The 20,534-nt window shown below is 36.0% G+C and overlaps 1 protein-coding gene across 1 annotated transcript in view; it reads left to right on the forward strand.

The window, feature by feature from the left end:
• The window catches only part of MRPL3 (mitochondrial ribosomal protein L3), a 28,468-nt gene that overhangs the window by 6,845 nt on the left and 1,089 nt on the right, over positions 1–20,534 (forward strand). Inside the window, exons 5-9 of the mRNA XM_084221686.1 lie at positions 1,097–1,196; positions 3,092–3,152; positions 10,557–10,665; positions 12,393–12,470; positions 13,477–13,554. Of these exons, the coding sequence (XP_084077812.1) occupies positions 1,097–1,196; positions 3,092–3,152; positions 10,557–10,665; positions 12,393–12,470; positions 13,477–13,554 (426 nt within the window). The remainder of the gene's footprint in view (positions 1–1,096; positions 1,197–3,091; positions 3,153–10,556; positions 10,666–12,392; positions 12,471–13,476; positions 13,555–20,534) is intronic.

The raw sequence follows: 20,534 nt of genomic DNA on the forward strand, positions 1-20,534 counted from the left end.
TTAAATCAGAGATCCTCATCATCTTGCTTCCTCATTCTTCATAAAACTTCCACTGTTCTAACACTTTTCAACAAATGTTCAAAAACAAAAGAAAGGGCAACATGCAGATTTTCAAAACTGTTTTCAAATACACTAAGTAACATTTTTAAAGTTGTACACATTACTTGCTCTTAAAATACACAAAATAATTTTTGAGAGAGAGGGAACTGCACAGGACTTTTGAGAAACAGACCTCAGAGATGAGATTATCCAAGTGTGACAGTATTGTTAGATGCTTAAATTGCTTTCTACCAGAAATCATTTGAAGGAAAATCAGCTGCATATCTTTTTCTTTTCCTGTGACCACAATCCCTGCATCACTGTTTCTGTTGCTTGGTTTTGTCTCAGTGGTCTGCTGTTCTGTGAGATGTCTTGCTTAAAACAGCTGAGAATAATTTAAAGTACCTTAATATGTGTCAGACTCATCATGTGTCAACTCATCAGAAAGCAAAATCCCTGCTTTAGTAGGTCAGCAGTGGTTTGACACTGAGTGTACTTGCTATATCTTAAAAATATGTGGATCATAAATTTGTTGTTAGTAATTTCTCTTTTTTTGCCCAGAGACTCAAAATTTTCTTCTGCAGAAATTTAAGCATTTCTAGAAGTTTCTGCAAGACAAGAACTTGTTTCTATGGTTTTGTTAGTTAAATAAATTACATTTATCATGGTGTTGAACTAAGTCATCAGAAGCTTTGAAAAAGAGAACCTACTTCTAAATTACTACAAAACTCCTTGTAAGCCATGAAAAAAAAGAGTAGCATCTGTCATCTACATTCTAAATGATTAGTTTCCCTCTTCAGATTTTCTATATCCTCATATATCTCTCGTTTATATTAGGTAGCTGTAGGGTAACTACTTGACAGAAAATAAAAGGCAGCCATTTATCTATTCTTAAATAAACTTTATGTAGAGATAAAATGCAAGCCTGAAGATGAAATTTTAGTATGATATATCTGTTTCTCCGAGTGATGTTGACAGTCTGTAATAGTTTTCTGTGCTAGGTTGATTCTTGGGTATTTTAAGATGACTTCTTTTTTATGGCTGCTTTTTGTTGCAGAAACCAGAGTCTGCACATGAAATTTTTAAAGAAGCTGGAGTGCCACGGAAGCAGAAAGTTACAACATTTAATGTAACAGATGATGCCATAATTAAGCCAGGTAATTTTTTTGAGCTACTGAGTATTATGTGCATAGTCATTTAGCATCTGCCACTTGTAGACCTAAATGAAGTTATGATGTGTATTTCAGCATTGTTTTTTATAGAAAATGCTGAATTCTTTGTCATTACACACAAGCAAGCTTTTTGCATAGGGAAAATCAGAATATGGATTTTACTTTTTGGTTGATGAGATGTAGGATTTTTGCTTTTTCCAGGATACTATGTTTCCACCTATGAGAAAATAAATCCAATCCAGATTTACTCTGAACATTGAGTTAAGAAGTAAATGTCTGTAACCTTGACTTATTTGGCATAAATATGGATACAGTTACAGGAAGCTCTGTGTTTATCCTTATGAGAGGTACACAGTTTTGTGGTAATGTTTCTCAGGACCCTGAAATAGTAGTTTGAGTTTTGTTTCTTCTTGCTGCATTCAAAAGTAGGATGAAGGCTGCGTTTTCTGTTTTACAGCTTGCAAAGTAAAACACACTAAATCATGTTTATAGCAAAGAGTGTCACTAAAAATCAGTATTGGAAATTTGGTGATCAAATAAAAAGTTTAACATTTCTGAGGTTTTATTAGGTAGTCTGTTTAGGTTGCATTTGTTTTGTGGTTTTTGGCAGTTACAGGTATTTTCTGAAGAATTATATAGGGTAAGAAATTCTAATATATTGCATCTTCGTTGCCATTAATGGAGCTTTTTGCAAGACCTATTTTAGACAGTGCAGTAACTGATAAAAATCAAATCTGACATGAAGAGGAAGTCTGAACTGAAAAATGGAAGCAATAGCTTGAGATAAAGCAGAATTGCAAGTTTTTGATAAACTGGTTTTGCAGTGTGTGTATTTTGTACATAACATCCTTTATGTGCGTGATTTTGTGTCAGCTGGCAGTTATTCAAATGTGTGGATTATGTAAATATAACATGAAATAATATAGAAGTTTTTATGCTTGAGACTTAGGAGAAATTTACATAATTTCAGTTTGCATTCATACAGATTTGAGAAAGCATGGAAGCAATTGAAAAGACATGAAGCAATTAAAATTTCATTTTTTTTAATGGATGTATAACAGACTGCAAACTGAAATATGCAGCCACATGAATCTTCAGATTAAAGTTCATTTAGAATGAACTAAGTTTACAGTTTTGCTTTGTTGGCTTTTTTCAAGCTGCTAATGAAGGAATATTTGCACTTGGATGAAAAAAAATCACTGAAGATGAAGCAAATCAGAAATTAATATTTTGATACTGCAGGTACTTAAGGAATTAGTGTAATTACAGTGAGGTGAGTGATGTCACTGACCTACAGTAGCACTGTTTCTGCTAAAGGTCAGCATGTAGACAATTCTCCAGTGGAGGAAGCTGTACTTTTGCCAAAGACAGGGAAACACTGTGTCTTCATAGAAGAAGTGTTGCAAAATTTCCTTTTTTTTAAATCCCATTTTTTATAATAAATGGGGGGGGGTTGTGGTTTGTTTGGTTTTTTAGTTTAATAAAAAAAAAAAAAACAAAACTCCCCACCTTGTGAAGTACTAGTAGTTCTAAGTGCAGCCAGCATATTCTGTTTTCTTGCTTAGCATATGTATTATGAGTCTTAACTAATTAGGCACTTCGGGCTTTGTCAGTGTATGAAGGGCATTGTATCTTCTGAGTAAAGCCTTGACCTTTCCTGCCAGTCTGAAATTGGGTTATATCCCAAGAAGTGTGCTTAAATAGTAAATACAAAGCATCTATTTCAGTCAGTGAGGTTTACAAAGAAGAACAAATAAGATGTAAATAACAAGTTCTGTTTCCTTTCCTGTGACTGTAACCTACCCTGGAGGATAATGACTGGGTAGTGGTTTGAGGATTTCAGCACTAAGTTGAACATGGTCTCTCCTCCTCTTCTGCAGGTACTCCTTTGTATGCTGCTCACTTCCGCCCCGGGCAGTTTGTGGATGTTACTGCAAAAACGTAGGTGCCTGAGGATTTATTGTGCCTTAAATCTCTCTCAAAGAGACTAGCTGACTTTTTTTTTTCCCTCTAATTTGACTTGAACCCATGGCTCACAAAAGCTGAAATACAATTGCAACAGTAGTGACAGGAGATTGACATCCATTCACTCATTGGGTCAAAAATATCAAGTTATGTTTCTTGATGAGGTTTGCTCTTGCTTTTGAGCAAGACAGGTAGACTATTAATACTATTGAGACTGAGGTCTGCCTGTGTTGTCTCTCATATGCTCATGATTAGCATGGGCAAAGAGATACTTTAATACAGTATCTCTAGTATGTAAAAATGGAGAATAAATGCTGAAAGGTATTGGTTCCCAAAATGACTGCTTAATTTTAATATGGTAAAGAGATGAGGAGAGATAAGTGGACTGAAAGGATTGCAAAAAGATAGTGAATACATTTAGCAGTACAACAGAGCTGTCAAATTCTTTTTTTGTTTGTTTTCTCTAGCATTCCAGCTCATGTTCTTGCCAGGAGTGGCTAAAGATCTTTTACTTTAATGTGGGAGGAATAATTTCCTCACAGACCATTGCAAATGCCAAATGAGAGCTTAAGTAATAAGAGGGTGTTCAAAAGAAAAACTGGCATCCTGTGGCAAAGACTGGTCCTGGCTCTTGTCTGTCATACATCTGTGATTTCCCCTGACCGAGAGAGCTCCTGTCTGCATATTTCAGTGTCGTGGTACAAAGATAATATTTGCCATTACATGTTTTATTTTCTCTGCAATAGAGATAGTACCCAGCTGCAGTTGTCTCACATGTAGGGTGTAATACCTGTAAATGTCCAATGTTGTTCACAGGATTTTGTATATATGGGGAAACCAGCCATATCAACAGAGCTGAGTATGCAATTCTAATAGAACTACACCTCACTACATTTGTGAGCACTCTATTGAGAAAAACAGTTTAAGGAATTGACTGGAATTAGTATTTTTTCCATGTCAGACTTTCTTATACACTTAGATCTGGCATATTATTCATTCTGCTTGTAAATTGCATTCAGTGAGTATCCTGTAAGAGACCATTGCTTGTTTGCAAAACAAAGCACATGATCATTAGGAATACAGTGATTTAATGGAGATTAAGTGTCAGTCTTTGTTAATGCAGAAAAGCTTTGCTTTTCCAAGAACTAGGAAAGGGATTTTTTAGCGGTGTTGAAGATATTGGTAAACAGCCGCAGGTTATTGATTTGTATCTTGCTTTTAGTATTTGAAAATACTAGCAAGCTAAAAGTGGACTGGGTTCTTGGTCCCATTCAGTGAATCCATCCTAGATTGCAGTTCAGTATTTCTAATATGTTTTCTCTAGATATTTGTAGGATCCCATTTCAGAAATTAGGTGTGTGTTTGTACTGCTGATTTGGTAGCATATCTCTTGTAATCCTTCTGTAAAGGTGAAGGAAATGTTCTTTAACTAAAGAGAAAGGTGAAATGGGTTTTCTGTCAGTGGGGTTCTCTAATCATTCCAGTCTTTCTATATTAAAAATTTTTAAATTTTTCTGTAGCTTACTCACATTCTGATTTCGGCTTCTTTGGAATGCTTCCTTTATCATGTTTCCTTACCTCCTGGGCAAGAATTAAGTTATGCTACTACATTTCAGTCAGTTTTTCTTCTATTCTTTTGGTTTTTTCCATGCAATTTCATCCAGCAAAGTCCCATGCAACCTGGGGAAGGACTTGGAGGGAGGACCTGGGTCTTTCTGTTTCAAACCATTATGGACTTGAAAAACAGTAATTCCCAAGACATGCTGTCAAGTAAAAGTTTTTGGAACTATATTTACATTAACATGTACTTTACATTTTTGAGTTTGACAGTAATTTTGCTTTAATTGGAGGAAACTCCAGAGTGTACAGTGTTAGAAACTACGTGGATGAAAATAGCAGTGCTGTTGATAATAGCATGATTAATTGTAATAAGTCCTTTAAAAAGGAAAAAAAGAAAGCAAATGTCACCTCAGTGAGAAAATAATATAGTGGAATATAAAGGATATTTTAATCTTTTACCAACTTGTAATTGTTCAGATGAGCAAGATATCCTTTTGTATGCTTCCTTCTGCCAAAATGTAAATAAAAAATATGCTCCTTATATATAAGCAAACTTCAAATTTCATTTCAGAAGTCTTGAGTTAGCCTCTTCATTTGGTTACCAAAATGTAGGGGGTTTTCTATTACTGTCTTCTTCTAATCTTCCCTGCAAGTGTTTTTGTCAAAGTCTTTTGAAATGTTTTGATTCATTTATACCTCTGTAAAGAAAAACACTTTTACAGCAATGAGAGGGGTCAGTTAAAGATTTATGTTTGCACTTTGTTTTTATTTCAAATCTCATAGTTGCTTACCATGGTAGGAGTGGCTTTTAGAGCACTGAGACTGGGCAGAATGTCTGCATGCTGTGAATCTTCTATAGCGCTGAAATATTTTCCTTAGTACTTATTTTCAGTAATTTAAAAGCTCAATCCTTAAGTTTAGCCCTGCTAAGCTTGGAGCTAAAATGCACAACACCATCCAGAAACACCTCTCACAGGCTGCAGCTCTGTGACCCCACCTTGAGTACTGCCTCCAGCTCTGTGGTCCCCTCTAGGGATGGAGCACCCACCTCCCCTGTGAGGAAAGGCTAAGGGAATTGGGATTGTTCAGTCTGGAGAAGAGAAGGCTTCAGGGTGACCTAATTGCAGGCAGTGCCTGAAGGGAACCTGTAAGAAAGACTGTTTACAAAAGCATATGGTGACAGGACAAATGGCTTCAAACTGAGAGTAGGTTTGGATTAAATATTAGGAAGAAATCCTTTACTGTGAGGGTGATCAGAAATGTTGTCAGTCCCAAGAAAAAGCCAACAGTAGTTTTTTTGGAAGTGGGCTAGAATTAAGTGGTGGGTTTGGAGTGTTTATGGTTTATTTAAGTTTTGCTCGATTAACAGTGTAATCTGAGCCTGAATCAGAACTCTCCATTTGCCCAAAGTTATCTGAGTAAGTAGTTGGAATACTTTCCACCTGCAGCATTGAAATAATGCTCTTTTAAATTAACTACATTTGAAGAATAACTACCTAAGTAAATTATTGCTTAATTAGAGTGCTTTATTCCAGTAGCTTTCTAAATGAAAGTTCTCTCATTACGTACTGGCATTTTTCTTGTATCAAATCTGGAAAATGAGGGTTTGTACAAAATTAGGTGGTTAACCTCAACACCTGCTTTCCTGCAGGTGAGACCAGAACAACTGTAATTAAACTCTATTTTTAACTCTGCAGAAAGATTATTTTTCTTTTAACTCTTGCATGTCCTAGTTTTTCATATCATCATTGCTCTCTGGATGACTTTCTGGGCATCAGGCTTCACTCAGTGAAGCCAGGTAAATGAAGTCACTATATTGCATCTGTTGAGGAATAGGGGCATTCTGCATTTCAAATCTAGTTTTTTAAATCTCATACATGTGGGGTTTTGTGTTCAGGTATGGTGTCTAATGTTACTGTTAGAACATTAAAGATGTATAGCCCTTGATTCAAACCAAGACAACAGGTAGAAGATGCCTTAGCATGATACCACAACAGGGTAAGTAGGATGTCAAACATTCTTCTTCAGCATAGTACTTATCATATTTCAGATACTGTAGCAAAATCGATTCTGAGTGTATTCTAGTAATTTATTCTGTTAAATTAATATATAGTACTGGATTAACATCCTGCTTTGACAGACCTTAATGTTTTTTAAAAATCTCAGCTGACTTAGGTTAAGTTTGAATAATTACTTTTCTTTTCTTGGTGATACTTGCTGAATGTATTCACATGTAGTAATTTTTAAGGAGGGCAGAGAGGGCAGTTAAGCAATTTGAAATTAAATGAGTGATATTAATAGCTGACACCTGGTGTCTGTTCAGAAATTGACAAGAATGTAATCTTGCATAATATTCATTATTTTTGTCAGAATAAAAAGTTTAAGAAGACTGTGTAATACACTGTCCAAACCCTTCTCTGATTTTCCATAGTTTGTCTTGAACAGCATGCATCATGCATCTTAAGTTCTCTTCCTTGTTTATATAAGATAAATATTCGTTTCAAAAGCACATTGCATTTCAAAAATTTAAAGTCTTTGCATGAGAAATACAGATAAATTGTAGGTCACGAAAAATGTACTCATCATATTTTTTTTTGCATATTGTGGAGAAATCCACCACTTGTCTGAAAACAGATCTTACTCACATCAACTTTGGGTGGAAAAACACTGTTCTTTAGAATGCTTGAGGTATATTGCCCGAGCTACTAACTGCCTAGTTGACCAGTTCTAAATTTTATTATAAACTAGATGTTAGTAGTTCCTTACTTTATTATAAACTTTATAGTCAATCTAGATAATCTGTTCTTATTCTGGTTCTAGTTTTGTTTCAGATAGAACATGAGTCAAATAAAATATACACTGTGTAATTGTTTGTCTTCTTGACATGTTTAAAAAACATGTGTCCAAAATAAAAAAAACCCTAAAGCTGTTTCTTATTTAATTATTTCAGTCATGATGGCTGTGTCATATTGAATAGGAAATTCAAGTCATAAGGAAAAGCATCCTTGTAGGTAATTGAGTATTTTCACAAATAAAAAATGAAACTGATCTGAAACATTGTTGAACTAATATGATGAAAATGCCTTGATAGATAGTAAAAAAATAAAAATATAAAAATAAAAAGTGTAAAATAAAAATTAGAAATTTTTTTAAAAGTATAAAATGCTCTTTACTTCAGTATTGTGATATCTTTCCTTGACTTTAAGCAGAATATTTCAGAGACTAAGGATTTGTTTTCATATTCTAGATCAACACAGGAGAACTTTTAGATTTACTGGAGTACTCTTTTTTTTCAGTCTGATCACGCTTTCTATGGCATTCCTAAGGCTTGGGTGTTAAATCTGAGTAAAATCTGAGTCTTTGTTCACAGAAAATACATGTGTAATTAGAAGGACCCAGAAGCAACTAAGTATTCTCTATTGCATGACTCATTTAACACTAACAGCTCTAGCTTGTAATATAATCGCTTTTTTTTTGAAGTTATCTTATAATATTTGATTTACTAAACTCTATTTTAAAAATACCTCTCTTGCATGTCTGAAGTATTTATGTTTTAAAAATTTTAAAGCACAACTGACAGTATTCTAAATTGTTCATGTTAAAAAATAAGTAAGTTGAATGAAATGTTGAAGTGATTTCATGACATCAGAGATTTATTCTTCTTGGCTAAGTTTGACAGTAGTGTTTACTTTTGAAATGGTAGCTTTCTATGGTTGTGTGGTTTTCTCTGAATTGTAAGGGCATTTCTGCAGCTAAAGAATTTATCATGCCCCATCATTTAAAGAGAGAATTTATCTGCTCGCTCTGTTGACTGCACACCTGCAACCCACTTGCAGTTGGTTTTGGAGACTTCACTAAGTCCATCTTCCAGCTAGAGATGCCAGAAGTAATCTGCTTGGAAAACATGGCCAGTAATAGGTAGTTTAAAAGAAAAAAAATAGCATTTTGGCAGAACAGATATGAGTTTTCCTATGGCTTAGTTTCTGCATGTATTTCATAGTTACTGCTCCCAAGCAATATGAAAACGGAAAAACACAAGTTTTTAGCCTCTCTTAAAGTGTATTTTTCAAACTGTTTTTTACTACTGTTGCTGTTTACTACTGCAGGCTTTTAAAATAAGCTGATTCTATCAGAAAGTGGTGTTAAAAAGCTTTGCATCCTTTGCATTCCTACTGTCTTGTGTTCCTGATCCCAGGTAACCCAGGTCCTCCCTCCCACAGGTGCCTTCATTCAGCTTCCTCTCATGGCCCCAACCCCCTTCATATCTTCATGTCCCACTACTATCTGTTGGCCTGGAAAGACTTGTCTTGCCCACTTGCATGACCGGCCAGCTGGCAGATCAAAGGAAGATATCACTGCTTTAAGTTTTAGCTTTTCCTTAGCTGTAGGTAAGGAGCAAAAAATGTTCAGGAGCTTCTAACCAGTAACTTTTATATTCAATTATACGTGTTTCTTTGCCAGATTTAACTGGGATTGTCCTATAGGTTCTGAGCAGGGAAGGGGAAGACCAGGAGACAGACACCATGGTTGCACAACTCATGTTCCCTTACAATTCCGTAGCTTTAGAGAGTCTTTCCTAATGGCTATTTTTAAATGTGGTTTGATGTGTTCAAGGTAACCAGGACAGCACTTAGAGGAGAGTTGAATCATGTTGGAAGAGGGAAGAATCTACTTTTCATTTATGTTGGCGTTTTCTGTGTTTGTGTGTTCACTAGTTTTTCATGGCAATGCTGAGCAGAGAGGCAGCCAAGTGCAGTTCCTGCATAGAGCATGCTCTATGCATCCTCATACCCAATTTTATTTTAGATGCATATATATTTTTATTTTTAATGTGCATTAAGTGCATTAAAAGAAGGAGGATTTCTTCTGAAGAGAAAGGATTTCTGTAAATTGGAGGAAAAGGATTCTTTCGCAAAATCACAGAATCACAGGATATTCAAAGTTGCAAGGGACCCACAAGGATCACAGGGTCCAACTCTTTTAAGTGAAAGGTCCTTACAGGGATGCAACCCACAACCTTGGCGTTAGAAGCACCATGCTCTGACCAACTGAGACAATTTCAAGTTAAATTTAATAATCAGTGCAGTCATAAACACTGTAGTCAGACTTCTGCTTTTGAACACAGATAATGCCAGTTTAACACACACTTAATTCGGCTCTTCCTTTGCGCAGTGGTGATTTTTCCTATTGAATCTATCCTTGCAGTAAATAGAGAATTCCAAAGCCCGTAATGCTGTCATGTGGCTCAAAGATGAAGGACATAGACTCTGAAAATGCATTTTATTTGGTATTGTGTTTTAGAACTTATTTGTTGGATGAGTAGGGATCAAGGGAATTACATGTCACTATACCCAAAGCTGCTCTCAAGAGATGAGTTTGTTATATGGAAAAGAAATGTTCCTTCTAAGTAGCCATCTCTTTCCTCTCTCGATGCTTAGGCTGGACATTAAGTTGTGGTAAGTGGTACTATTTGGGGTTTTGACAGGGTTTTTATTTGTTTGTTCTGCTGCTTGCTTGGTGACAGATTCATTATGGTAACTTTTAGTGAGGACAATCACAGCAAGGAGCATTTTATGTTAGTCTGCTTGCCTGTTTGACTCTTCTAGTGCTTCTTATTCTGTAAAGCAATCTCTAAGCATTGTGCTAAAATATGTTTATGGTACAAAATACAGATTTTATACCATGTTTAAGTATGTTTTTCCCTAAGCTGAGTGTTGTTAAAGGTAAAAAAATCACGAGCCTGACTGAAATTGTTGATTATTGCTTGAAAGCTTATGTCTGACTAACCCAGGTTTGTTTCTTTATTATTTTTGTTTCCAGAATCGGTAAAGGATTTCAAGGTGTTGTGAAAAGGTGGGGATTTAAAGGTCAGCCTGCAAGCCATGGCCAGACAAAAACTCACAGACGACCTGGAGCAATATCTACCAATGTGAGGATTCTCATTTCCCATTAAAACATTCTTCATTGTTTTTAAAACAGCTTATTAAAACTGAACAAATGTACAATAGCTAGCTGTCACATTTACCATGTGCTAGCAGGGAATCCCAGCAGCAAAGGAAGTTCAGAATCCTGTAGAAGGAGCAATGCTCTTGTCTTAGGCCTCGATTTATGAATATTCTGTATTGCTGGTAAATGCACATATTTTAACTGAGCTAATTGGCATATTTTGTAATATAGTGAGAGGAATAGTCTTAAAACTTCAAAGAGAGTTCTAAGAAGCTTTTATCACAGCATTTATACATTGGAATGGATTTGCCTGTTATTTTATCCTGCAGATATTGTACTGTTCTTTGGAACCCTGGTTGCTTTTATCACCTTGCCTGGCATGTGGAGCTGCTTAATGAACTGATCCCCATAATTTAGTGAGGAATTATTCCCAGAAGTGTGTAAGCTTCTATGCATTTCTAAGCAGAGTACAGAGTCATATTTTTCATGTCAAACTATAAATAATATTAGTATAAAAGCTCTTTGAACAGGTTCATTTTAGGCTTTGTCTTATAAAGGCTGTACAATATTTAGACTGAACTAAGAGGAATATTTTGCAAACTAATTAGAATCAACTGAGTCATAGTACTGAACATGAACTGTCTGTAAATTTCTTAGAGAAATTAAAATATAGAAAAGGATTAATAATGTTCAAGAGAATAGTAAAAGCAAAAAGGCAGCAGTCAATGAAGTTTGAGTAATTGAGAGTGTAAAAGCATGTGTTACTGATTTATAGTCCTCAGTTTCAGCTGGCAAAAGAATTCTACACCTGGCACTTCTTTTCACTGAAGAATGTAAATATTTGAACACTAAACACTATTTTAGCAGATGGTATTCATCATTACAAAATAACCCCTTTACTTTTCTTTAAATTAGAATTTTCTAAGCAGTAATGCTGCATGTAATTTCACAAAGTATATAGAATGAAAAATGGTATTGGAAGTAGGTATGATGGGAAGGAAACAAACTGAAAGGATGCAACAGGGGAAAAGCAATGCCTTGACAGTACTTTCCCATCTATGGTTGGCTGTCTCAGATATTTTTGTAATCCAGGACTGTTCAGTAGAGAATCCTCTCCTTAGAATTGCATTTCAGCTGATTTCCTGAAATCATGATTTTCGCAAGAATTAAGAAATACTCCAAGAAAGATTATTAATGTATAACAGAGAGGTGCAGGATACAAATCGTAGATTTGAAGATACAAAGTGTAGATTTGAAAATTACTGCACTTATTCCTCCCTTTTTTCCTCACCTTTGTTGTCCAGTTTATGCCCAGCCAATCAAAATTGGGTACAGAAACTAAGGAATACTGGGGAATGGAATTAAAAGTTCTGCTCTCAAGAATACACACATTAAAAAAGATCTGACTGACATCAGTGTAAAAACTTTTTGATTAGGGGAGGAGAGAAACTACAGTTTGTATGTGTGTGTGTGCATGTGTATATATATATAAATACCTTGTGATTGTGGTCAAGTATTTCAGAACACATGTAGAGTAAAACCTAACCTCTGGCAGAAGGTATTTATAAAATGCTTATCAGGATTACAGTTTTTTGATATTATATATGTTCAGCCTTGGAAATACCAGCATATTTTCTCTGGTGCACCTCTTGAGTTTGTAAGCGTACCTCTTGCAGTTAACATGATGGTTTTGGCCTTCTTTTTATCTAGCAAGCTGCCAAAGTTTATCGTGGAAAGAAAATGCCTGGTAAAATGGGTAACATCTACAGGACATCTTTTGGATTAAAGGTGAGTTCTGGATATACCAGAGTGTGTGTAAGGTGGTGGCATTGCCAAGCAATGGTGTCCTGTCTGCCATCTCTGCAAGAATTCAGACAGCAGCGTCTTGAAGTAAGCAAGCTGGAAAGACCGGAGCAGCAAATGTGTTCTCCTGTTCTCTTGTGGGTTACAGATAACTTACCTGAACATCCTTTGTGCTTGTGGTACCTGGGAATTAGGATTTCGGGTGATGCTTCCACATCCAGTGTGATTTTCACTATGTCCCTTGACTTCTGCGTTTGAAGAGGGAAAACAATCAGGCTTTTGGTGACTCCAGTTAATGTCTCCATGCTTATTCCATTGTTCATACCCAACCCAAATCTGAGTTGTCTGAAGCTCTGACTTGATCCTGGCCGTTCACTTTCATGTGCAAAAAGGGGGTTATAGTTTCTGTCCTGATTCTGATTTGTGCATAGCTACAGCAGTTCCTGAGCTACTAAAGCTACTCAAACCTCTGCAGTTTGCACAAAAAGCATTTTGACCTCTAGTTTGCCAAAAAGTGCTGCTGTTGTTCTCAGTTTACTGCAACTAATTTTTTGTAGCAGAAAATGTGTGTGTTCAGTTGAGCACCTGGTTGGTTTTAAGAAATTAACATATGGTAACAGAAGCATTTTCACGAGGACATTTTGTTTTACTTTGTCACCTGTGATGTTTTTCATCTTTTTCAACTTGTTGATGTTAGAGGGAAAAGAGACCTAGGAGCTTTGGTTGGTGTTACACTGAACAAAAAGCTACTTTACCAAATACAGTCACCAGCCCTTTAAAACTGTTTCAGCCTCTGCATTAGGAAGGTTTGCACACAGAGTGGCATGTGAGTGAATTCTGTGGCAAGTTTAGGCCTGTACAGAACATTTTTCTTCCCCAGGGTATCACAGCCAATTACTCAGTCTGGGCTTTGCTAGACTTCTTTCTGTAAAACTGGGAATAATCTCTAAACAGGACTCAGTGTTTGATTATTTTTTTTCCTGTCTCCTAGGTGTGGAGGATCAATACAAAACATGACATTATTTATGTAAATGGGTCTGTTCCAGGTCACACCAATTGTCTGGTGAAGGTATGTTTGCTACTTTCAATACTGGTATTAGTGACTCCTAAGCTGTCTACAAATCAATTTACAAATGGAAAAACACTGGTAGGATGCAATTTTCATTTCTTCTGAGAAATCCTGTGCTGTTGAATCAAAGGGCAGTGGAATCAGTTCTGTGATAGAGTGTGGTCAGCAGGGGCAGTGAGCACTCTGAATGGCTCAGTTGGGCACTTCAAATGGCTCCTTCTTAGATTTGTACCCACGTATCTTAAGCTACACCAGCACAGTTGCTGAACCCTGTGGTAAGCTGTGTCCATCCCCTTTGAATGCCAGCATGAGCCTGTAACATGGTGGTGAGATTTCCAGAATGTTATTTAAGTGTTATGTTCTGCTTTAGAGGTTATTTAAAGCTTTTCAAGTCCTTCTTTAGTGGTTATTTAAAGCATTCTCTTACCCAGTAGCAATTACCTTTCCAAGAAGCAGTTGAGGTACCGGGAGAGACAGCTGGAGTTCTCAATAAAGATCTGAGTTCCCTTTGGAATCAGTATAAATGTGCCAGTGGTATTTTCTGTGGCAGTCTACAAGATTAATTTCAGGTTTTTTTTGGATATTGTTTCAGTTTTCCATAGACGGTCTTGAAACAATGAAGAGTCTGATCAGTGTTCTTATGATGTAAATAATTCACATCAAAGCAAGAAAAGTGCTTTTTAAGCGTAGTTTTCAAAGTAGATTTTTCTTTCTACTTAGGTGTATTCTACACACCTGCAAATACCACTTACTTGGAAGAAGTTGTTTCCATTCTGACTGAATAGAGTGCAGGGTATCAAATGTCTTTGCTGTGAAGGACTATGAAGTGTTTGGTATGCATGTACCTGTGTATCTGAGAGCTTTAAATCCTCAGATGTACTGCAGAGATTTAAATGGTTCAGGACTTGAAAAGTTGAAGAGTTCATCAAATTCAGATGTTTTCAAATAGTTTATTATCTTCTTCTACTTTACTGTGGGCATTCGGTGTTTGTCTCTTAGTTGTGGAGCAGAATTCTACAACTCCTGGGCCTTATGTACAGCACCCTCGCCTTCAAATAGGTGTTTTACCCTTAAAAAAATGATGTTTCTCTCGCTGCAAATAAGGCCTTTTTTCTTGGGCAAGGTATCTCTTAACTGTTTTTATTTTAATGTCCAGCCCAAGACTGGGGAATACATTACACATTTGTCTTCCAATATAGTGAAAATTGGTTAAGAGATGTCCAGGAAAAGTAGTTTTCATGACAACTTCTGCAAAATTACTGGGCATGACATCAATTACATAGAATTAAGAGTGTGGTTTGACTGGCTTTTCATCCATATATTGGAGTGAATGACCTTTTCTTAACTGTTCAAAGTATTTTTTTCCTAATCCTGAGGCATGAACCTGGTTTCTCAATGTCAGTCTGAAATTAAGTGGGAATTTGTTTTAGGATGTTAGTTTTAAATAATAATGTATGCATACAAGCAGCATAATATAGCTGAAAAATTGAGAAATATTTGATGCCCAGACTGTATCTTTGATCTTAATAGTTCTCTTAAGCAAGAGTTAATTGTTGAAAAATATTGTGCATCTTGTTACCCTAGTCATGCTGTTAAAATCCACACTTGGTGGCAAATGCAGGTACCCATCTCACTGTTTTATCTGTAAGGATGCAAAATCCTATGAAGCCACTGAGAGTGAATACAGTACCTGTTTTTAACAGATTATAACTTTTATTCTAACTAGATTCAGTAATCTAATTTTTATTTCTGATTTTAAGTGAGTTAAGAAAACAAACATTTATTACACACCTGTAATATGAATTGTTTTTAAAAACAAAGCTGTGTGTGTTGATACTTCACATTCTTATGTACACCATGAAGATCTCATTCAAACAGATCATTCTTCCCTTGCTGATTAGACACTGCACATTCTGCTTGGAGAAGAACATATGTGGGAAGAATGAGGCTTTTCTTCCCTTATAGCTCCTTGCTTAAGATAATAGAGTATATGAAAGATCTTGACCAAAGTGCTCCAGACTCAAATTTTCATGACATTTAATAATACGTAACACTGTTTGAGGTGTTTGAGCAGTAGGTGTCACTGCTATTAAAAAATAGGTCTCCAAAAATTGCTTCCAGTCTTATTAGGAGATTGAAGGCAATATGTAGTGAGATTCCAGTTTCTTGAACTGGTGGATCCATCCTGTGGCTTTTTCCTTGCATGAGCCATATGAATTACATTACATTCATTTTTTCCCTTATTTTTTCAAATATATCTGCAAAGAGTAGAAAAGGCTTTAATTATGAAATCAGGTATAGCAATACTGTTTGCTTCTCTGATTTCAGGGGGTTTTTTCTCCATTAATCTTGCTGCACTCATCTGTGGTGCTTTTAGCTTGCCTTATGCCTTTCTTCCAGGGTGTTTTCCTGTTTGCTTATAGACATCGACTTCCAATATATTGTTGTATATTTGTTTGGATCTGTAGTTGGGGAGAGGAATTATGGGATATTAGCTGCTGTAATTACTGTTCATTCCACTAAATACCTGCCTGTAATTAAGTAGGAATAATGTCTAGGGAGTTTGAATCCATCTGTCTTTGTTATGCAATATTTCACTCTGGAGCTCACTTTTCTTTTTGTGTGCCTCCAAGGGGAAGGCATTTGTGTTCAGTACCCACTCTGTGTTGCTTGGTAACCATTAAAACCATAGTGCACCTTTAAAGCATATATTTATTTTATATGTTGTATTTTTGGAAACTTCATGCATCAGCACTCTATTCAGACAGAGATGAAGCACTTAAATTTTCAAGTTTTGTTTTCAGCAGAATAAAATTGCAGAGTACTAGGATTGATGGATTTCTGTTTTTAATTAGAATCAGCTTTCATTTGATATTGCACACTGAAGTATGCAGGCAAATAACTGACATCAGTAATGTTTCTAGCCAACTGGAAAACTAATGAAAAAAGCTTACATGGATTTCTTTCTCAGTTGCAAGGTGTGATAAAATTAAGAAACTTTAGGACTGTGCTGGAATGCACAGAGTTCTCCTGTTACAAGAATACCATTGCAGAGTAAGCAATTGTAAGATTTGTGTGTTGGTCTTGTCAAGATCCCCTACCTCAGGAAACATCTGTTTCTTTCTGTGGTATCTTCTTAGATCCCTGGGCCCCTAGTTACCATCTGTAACAGCTTTCTCTTTCTAAAGGTGATGGCTCTGGATTCCTCTCCCAGGTGCATTACCAAAAACTTCTCTTTTGTCATTCGAGAGAGATGCACAAGACTTAACTCCTTTTTCAAGTAGATGCCTTATAGGGGAGGGTAATATAGTATATTATAATTCACGTTGTTACATTTTGTCTAGGATTGTGTTTTATACCTGCCCTGATTTTAAGGCACCTGATTTTCTTAGGATACTCAGTGTTGATCACTTTGAGTATATCACTTGTAGTGAAGTCAGAAATTCTGGCAAATCTGGTAGCCCATAGGAGTTGCTTTGCAAGTTGATACTGAACTGAGCTGTTTGTATGCTAGACCTGAGTTAAATTGAAATATCCAAGTTGCTTTAGTACAATGTTCCACTTGAGCTAGTAACTTAAGTCTTGATATTCCCTATTTTTGTCTTCTTTTCTTTTCTTTTCTTTTCTTTTCTTTTCTTTTCTTTTCTTTTCTTTTCTTTTCTTTTCTTTTCTTTTCTTTTCTTTTCTTTTCTTTTCTTTTCTTTTCTTTTCTTTTCGAGAAGTAGTGATTTGCATCCTACTTATTTTGTATCACACTTCCCAGTGTTACTGTGCTTTGTTTCTAGTTGTTGATGCCTGGGTTGGGTGCACTCTGCTCAAATTGAGGACATGCAGGGATAGTGTGGTGCCTTCAGTTCTTTCATGTTCCCTGTCCTGTGCCTTGGGCCTCATTAGTAGAGCTGTGTGGAGGTTTGGGGGGGATTTGTATGGTTGGGTTATTTTTTAAGACAAAATAAGGCTGGTAAGAAATGGATATAATTCTTGGGTTCATTTTTTATGTCTAGCTTCAAAAATAGCAGGGAAGCTGAGTTAGGTGATGTATGACACCTCGGGAGCTTATTTCTAGTCATTTTCTATATTTAAACAGATTTTTAGACACAAATAGCTTGCATTCTTTGTTGTGTTTGCTAACACAGCCTGAAGCCCTGTTAAGCTACAAATGTGAGTTGTGACTTAAGCATCAATTTTTAACACTTGTTTAAGACCACGTTAAGCCTTTTGTAGTGATAGATTTCTGAGTTTGTGTTTGTTTATACTACCCATTACGCTGTCAACATGGGGGACATACATAAGTGCAGTTTATTAATTGTCTGCAAGACCCTGTATGACTGTTCAAAAGATTTAGTGACAAAAATCCAACCAGCTCAAATTTCAGCTTTCTCTAGTATTTTTCTAGATAAAATGGCCTGTCAGAGAATACACTGTAGTGGTTATACCATCATCTGTATATAGCATCTATCTATCTGTAGTATAGTCTACTGTAATATATAGTGCTATTAACACAGCAGTTGAGTAAGCCCAGCATTTATTATATGAGGTATATAGCAAATGCTTTTATGGATTGCAGTAACAGTTTGGACTATGAGCTTGATTCCTTCTGTGGATGAGAGCCAAATTCACTGGATTTTAGTAGCACAGCATGAAAACTTACTCCTTTATTAGGGATGTTCTCAGGAGGTTACTAGGAGAGCAGGAAGAGCTGTGCTGGATCACCTGCACTTCTTTTCTGTGCATGTGCTTATACAGACAAGTGTAACTGCTGCTGCTCTACACCAGTGAACCCCTTTATACTGCTGTGAAATCATTGTTCCTGTATCTCTTACTTCAGATTACTGAAACCTTTGGTATGCTGGGCCCTTCATAAATGCAAAGGGAGTAATTAAATAATTCTCTTGAGAAGACAGATAAACCATACCATGTTTTAGTTGCTAATCAGTATTTTCAGGTGTAAAATGAAGTTGAGTTCTTCCTTTAAATAGGAATGATAATACCTGATAATAGAATACCGTCTAACTTTTTTAATTTCAAGGAGAAAGGGTTTCATTTAGTTTGGTAGTGATGCTCTAAGATAACACTTTTTTAACTTTAATTTGCATTTGAAAGCTATGAGTTTAGAAGAAGATGGAAAAAGAGCAGTAGCTTCACCAGTCAAAAGAAATACTGCATCAATTACACCAATAAAAAAAAGAGCATATCAGAAGAAAACAATTTTAACATCAGATGTGATTGTTTTGAAGGGGCAAAATGAAACTATTGTACTCCTCTGGGTGCAACAATGGTCTGTTGGAGCTGTTTCATGAGAATCTTAAAACTATTTTAAGAATTCTCCATATCACACTGGAGATACGCTGTCCAAAATGCCCCTTGGCATTAATATGTAATTCATACAATGTTAAGTCTGGACAGAAATCCTAAATTCATGTAAATAAACTAATGCAGGACTGAGATTAGACTGGATTTTCCTTCAGTTAAGAGCAGATGTCTTACTGCCAAATCCTGTCATGAGAAATTGTTTTGAGAAGTAATGGAAAAAAAAATAGGAGGAAAACAAACATTTCAATTCCTTTCATTTTCCAAGTGTCCAGAGCTGCTTGCAATGACACAGCCTATATGCAGCAGCACATACTATTTCTGGATGAAAATAATCAAAAGTAACAAAAAGTAGACATGAAGAACATTTAAATAAGATATACATTAAATGAGTAAGTTATCATAAATAAAATCATTTATTCTAATCTTTCTAATACTAACTCATGTAGGAATCATGAGGGGTTTTGCTGTTGACAGGGAAAGCTTTTGTTGTGTAATAGGATTAGAGAGTAAAGGAGAAATTAGCAAGGGAAATAATAGATAACCAGTGAAACAGTTAAAATGGGATTTCATATAGCAAAAGAAGCAGCCACAGTGTATTGAAAGGGAACGATGACATCTCTGAAGATACCATCCTTCAGGTGACTTTGCTGAAGCTCTCTGTTTCTTTTGAACTCACTGTTGCAGCAAATGTCTGTGGACTTGGACCTCAGTCTAGTTCATTCCAGCTAGATGTGCAATGTAAATTGGGAACTACAGGTCTGGCAGTTCACAAGGCCATAGAGAACACTTCTGTAGAAGAGGAATGTTCTACCTGAAAAGCTACTTAGCCATCCTAACCAGTGCAACACATTGAACCCCTCATCCCCTCATTTTTAGCAATAGACGTTCTTCTGTTTATCAAGCTTGCCCTTAAAAATGTATTGGAATGTCATATTTATTGTATGTGCTATCTGCAGGAATCCTCATGTATTTTGGGAAAGGTTCAAGTAATAGTAGATATGAATTTGGTAAATACTGTGCTGTCAGAACAGAGCATTAAGAGGGCATAAAATCTTTTTTATTTAATTTTTGGCATAAATCAGAACTGTCCTATGTGAGGTCTTTGTCCAGCCAAGTAAGAACAAGCATCCTGTTCTTTAAAACCCCACCAGAAACTAAGAGGAAGAGCTTATCTTCTCTGTACTAAAATTTTGTCTAATCTATTTGCAATTTTTTTTTTTAAATCCACTTGAGTAGAGTGGCTGAAGGGGATTATTACAGCTCAGGAGAAAGATGATATGTAACAATATAGAAAAGAAGAATTTAATTTTAAATCAAATTTAAGAATTTGTAGCTCTTTTTTTTTTTTATTCAGAGATACCAGCCTTCTATCTGCTACTGCAGACAAACTGCTTTCTGCTGATAATTCTAGCTACTAATTTTCTTCAGAGATTGGAGTTTCAGGGGCTAGATTCTAAATCTTTCCATATGTAGAGAGGTCAGTAAAGGAATTTCTCTGTGGCACCACTCTTCTCACAAATAAGCTGTCTTAGAGGCTCATGTTCAACAAACTTAGGTACTAATTCCTGAGTGGAGAATTTTACATGTTTAACTCTGCAGTCACTGAGCAGCTCTGCAATAGCCAGAGGGATTCAGTACAGCACATACACATATCTTTGCAAAATTAG

This window comes from Fringilla coelebs (assembly GCF_963513975.1).
Source record: "Fringilla coelebs genome assembly, chromosome: 1".
NCBI classification, from domain to species: Eukaryota; Metazoa; Chordata; class Aves; order Passeriformes; family Fringillidae; genus Fringilla; species Fringilla coelebs.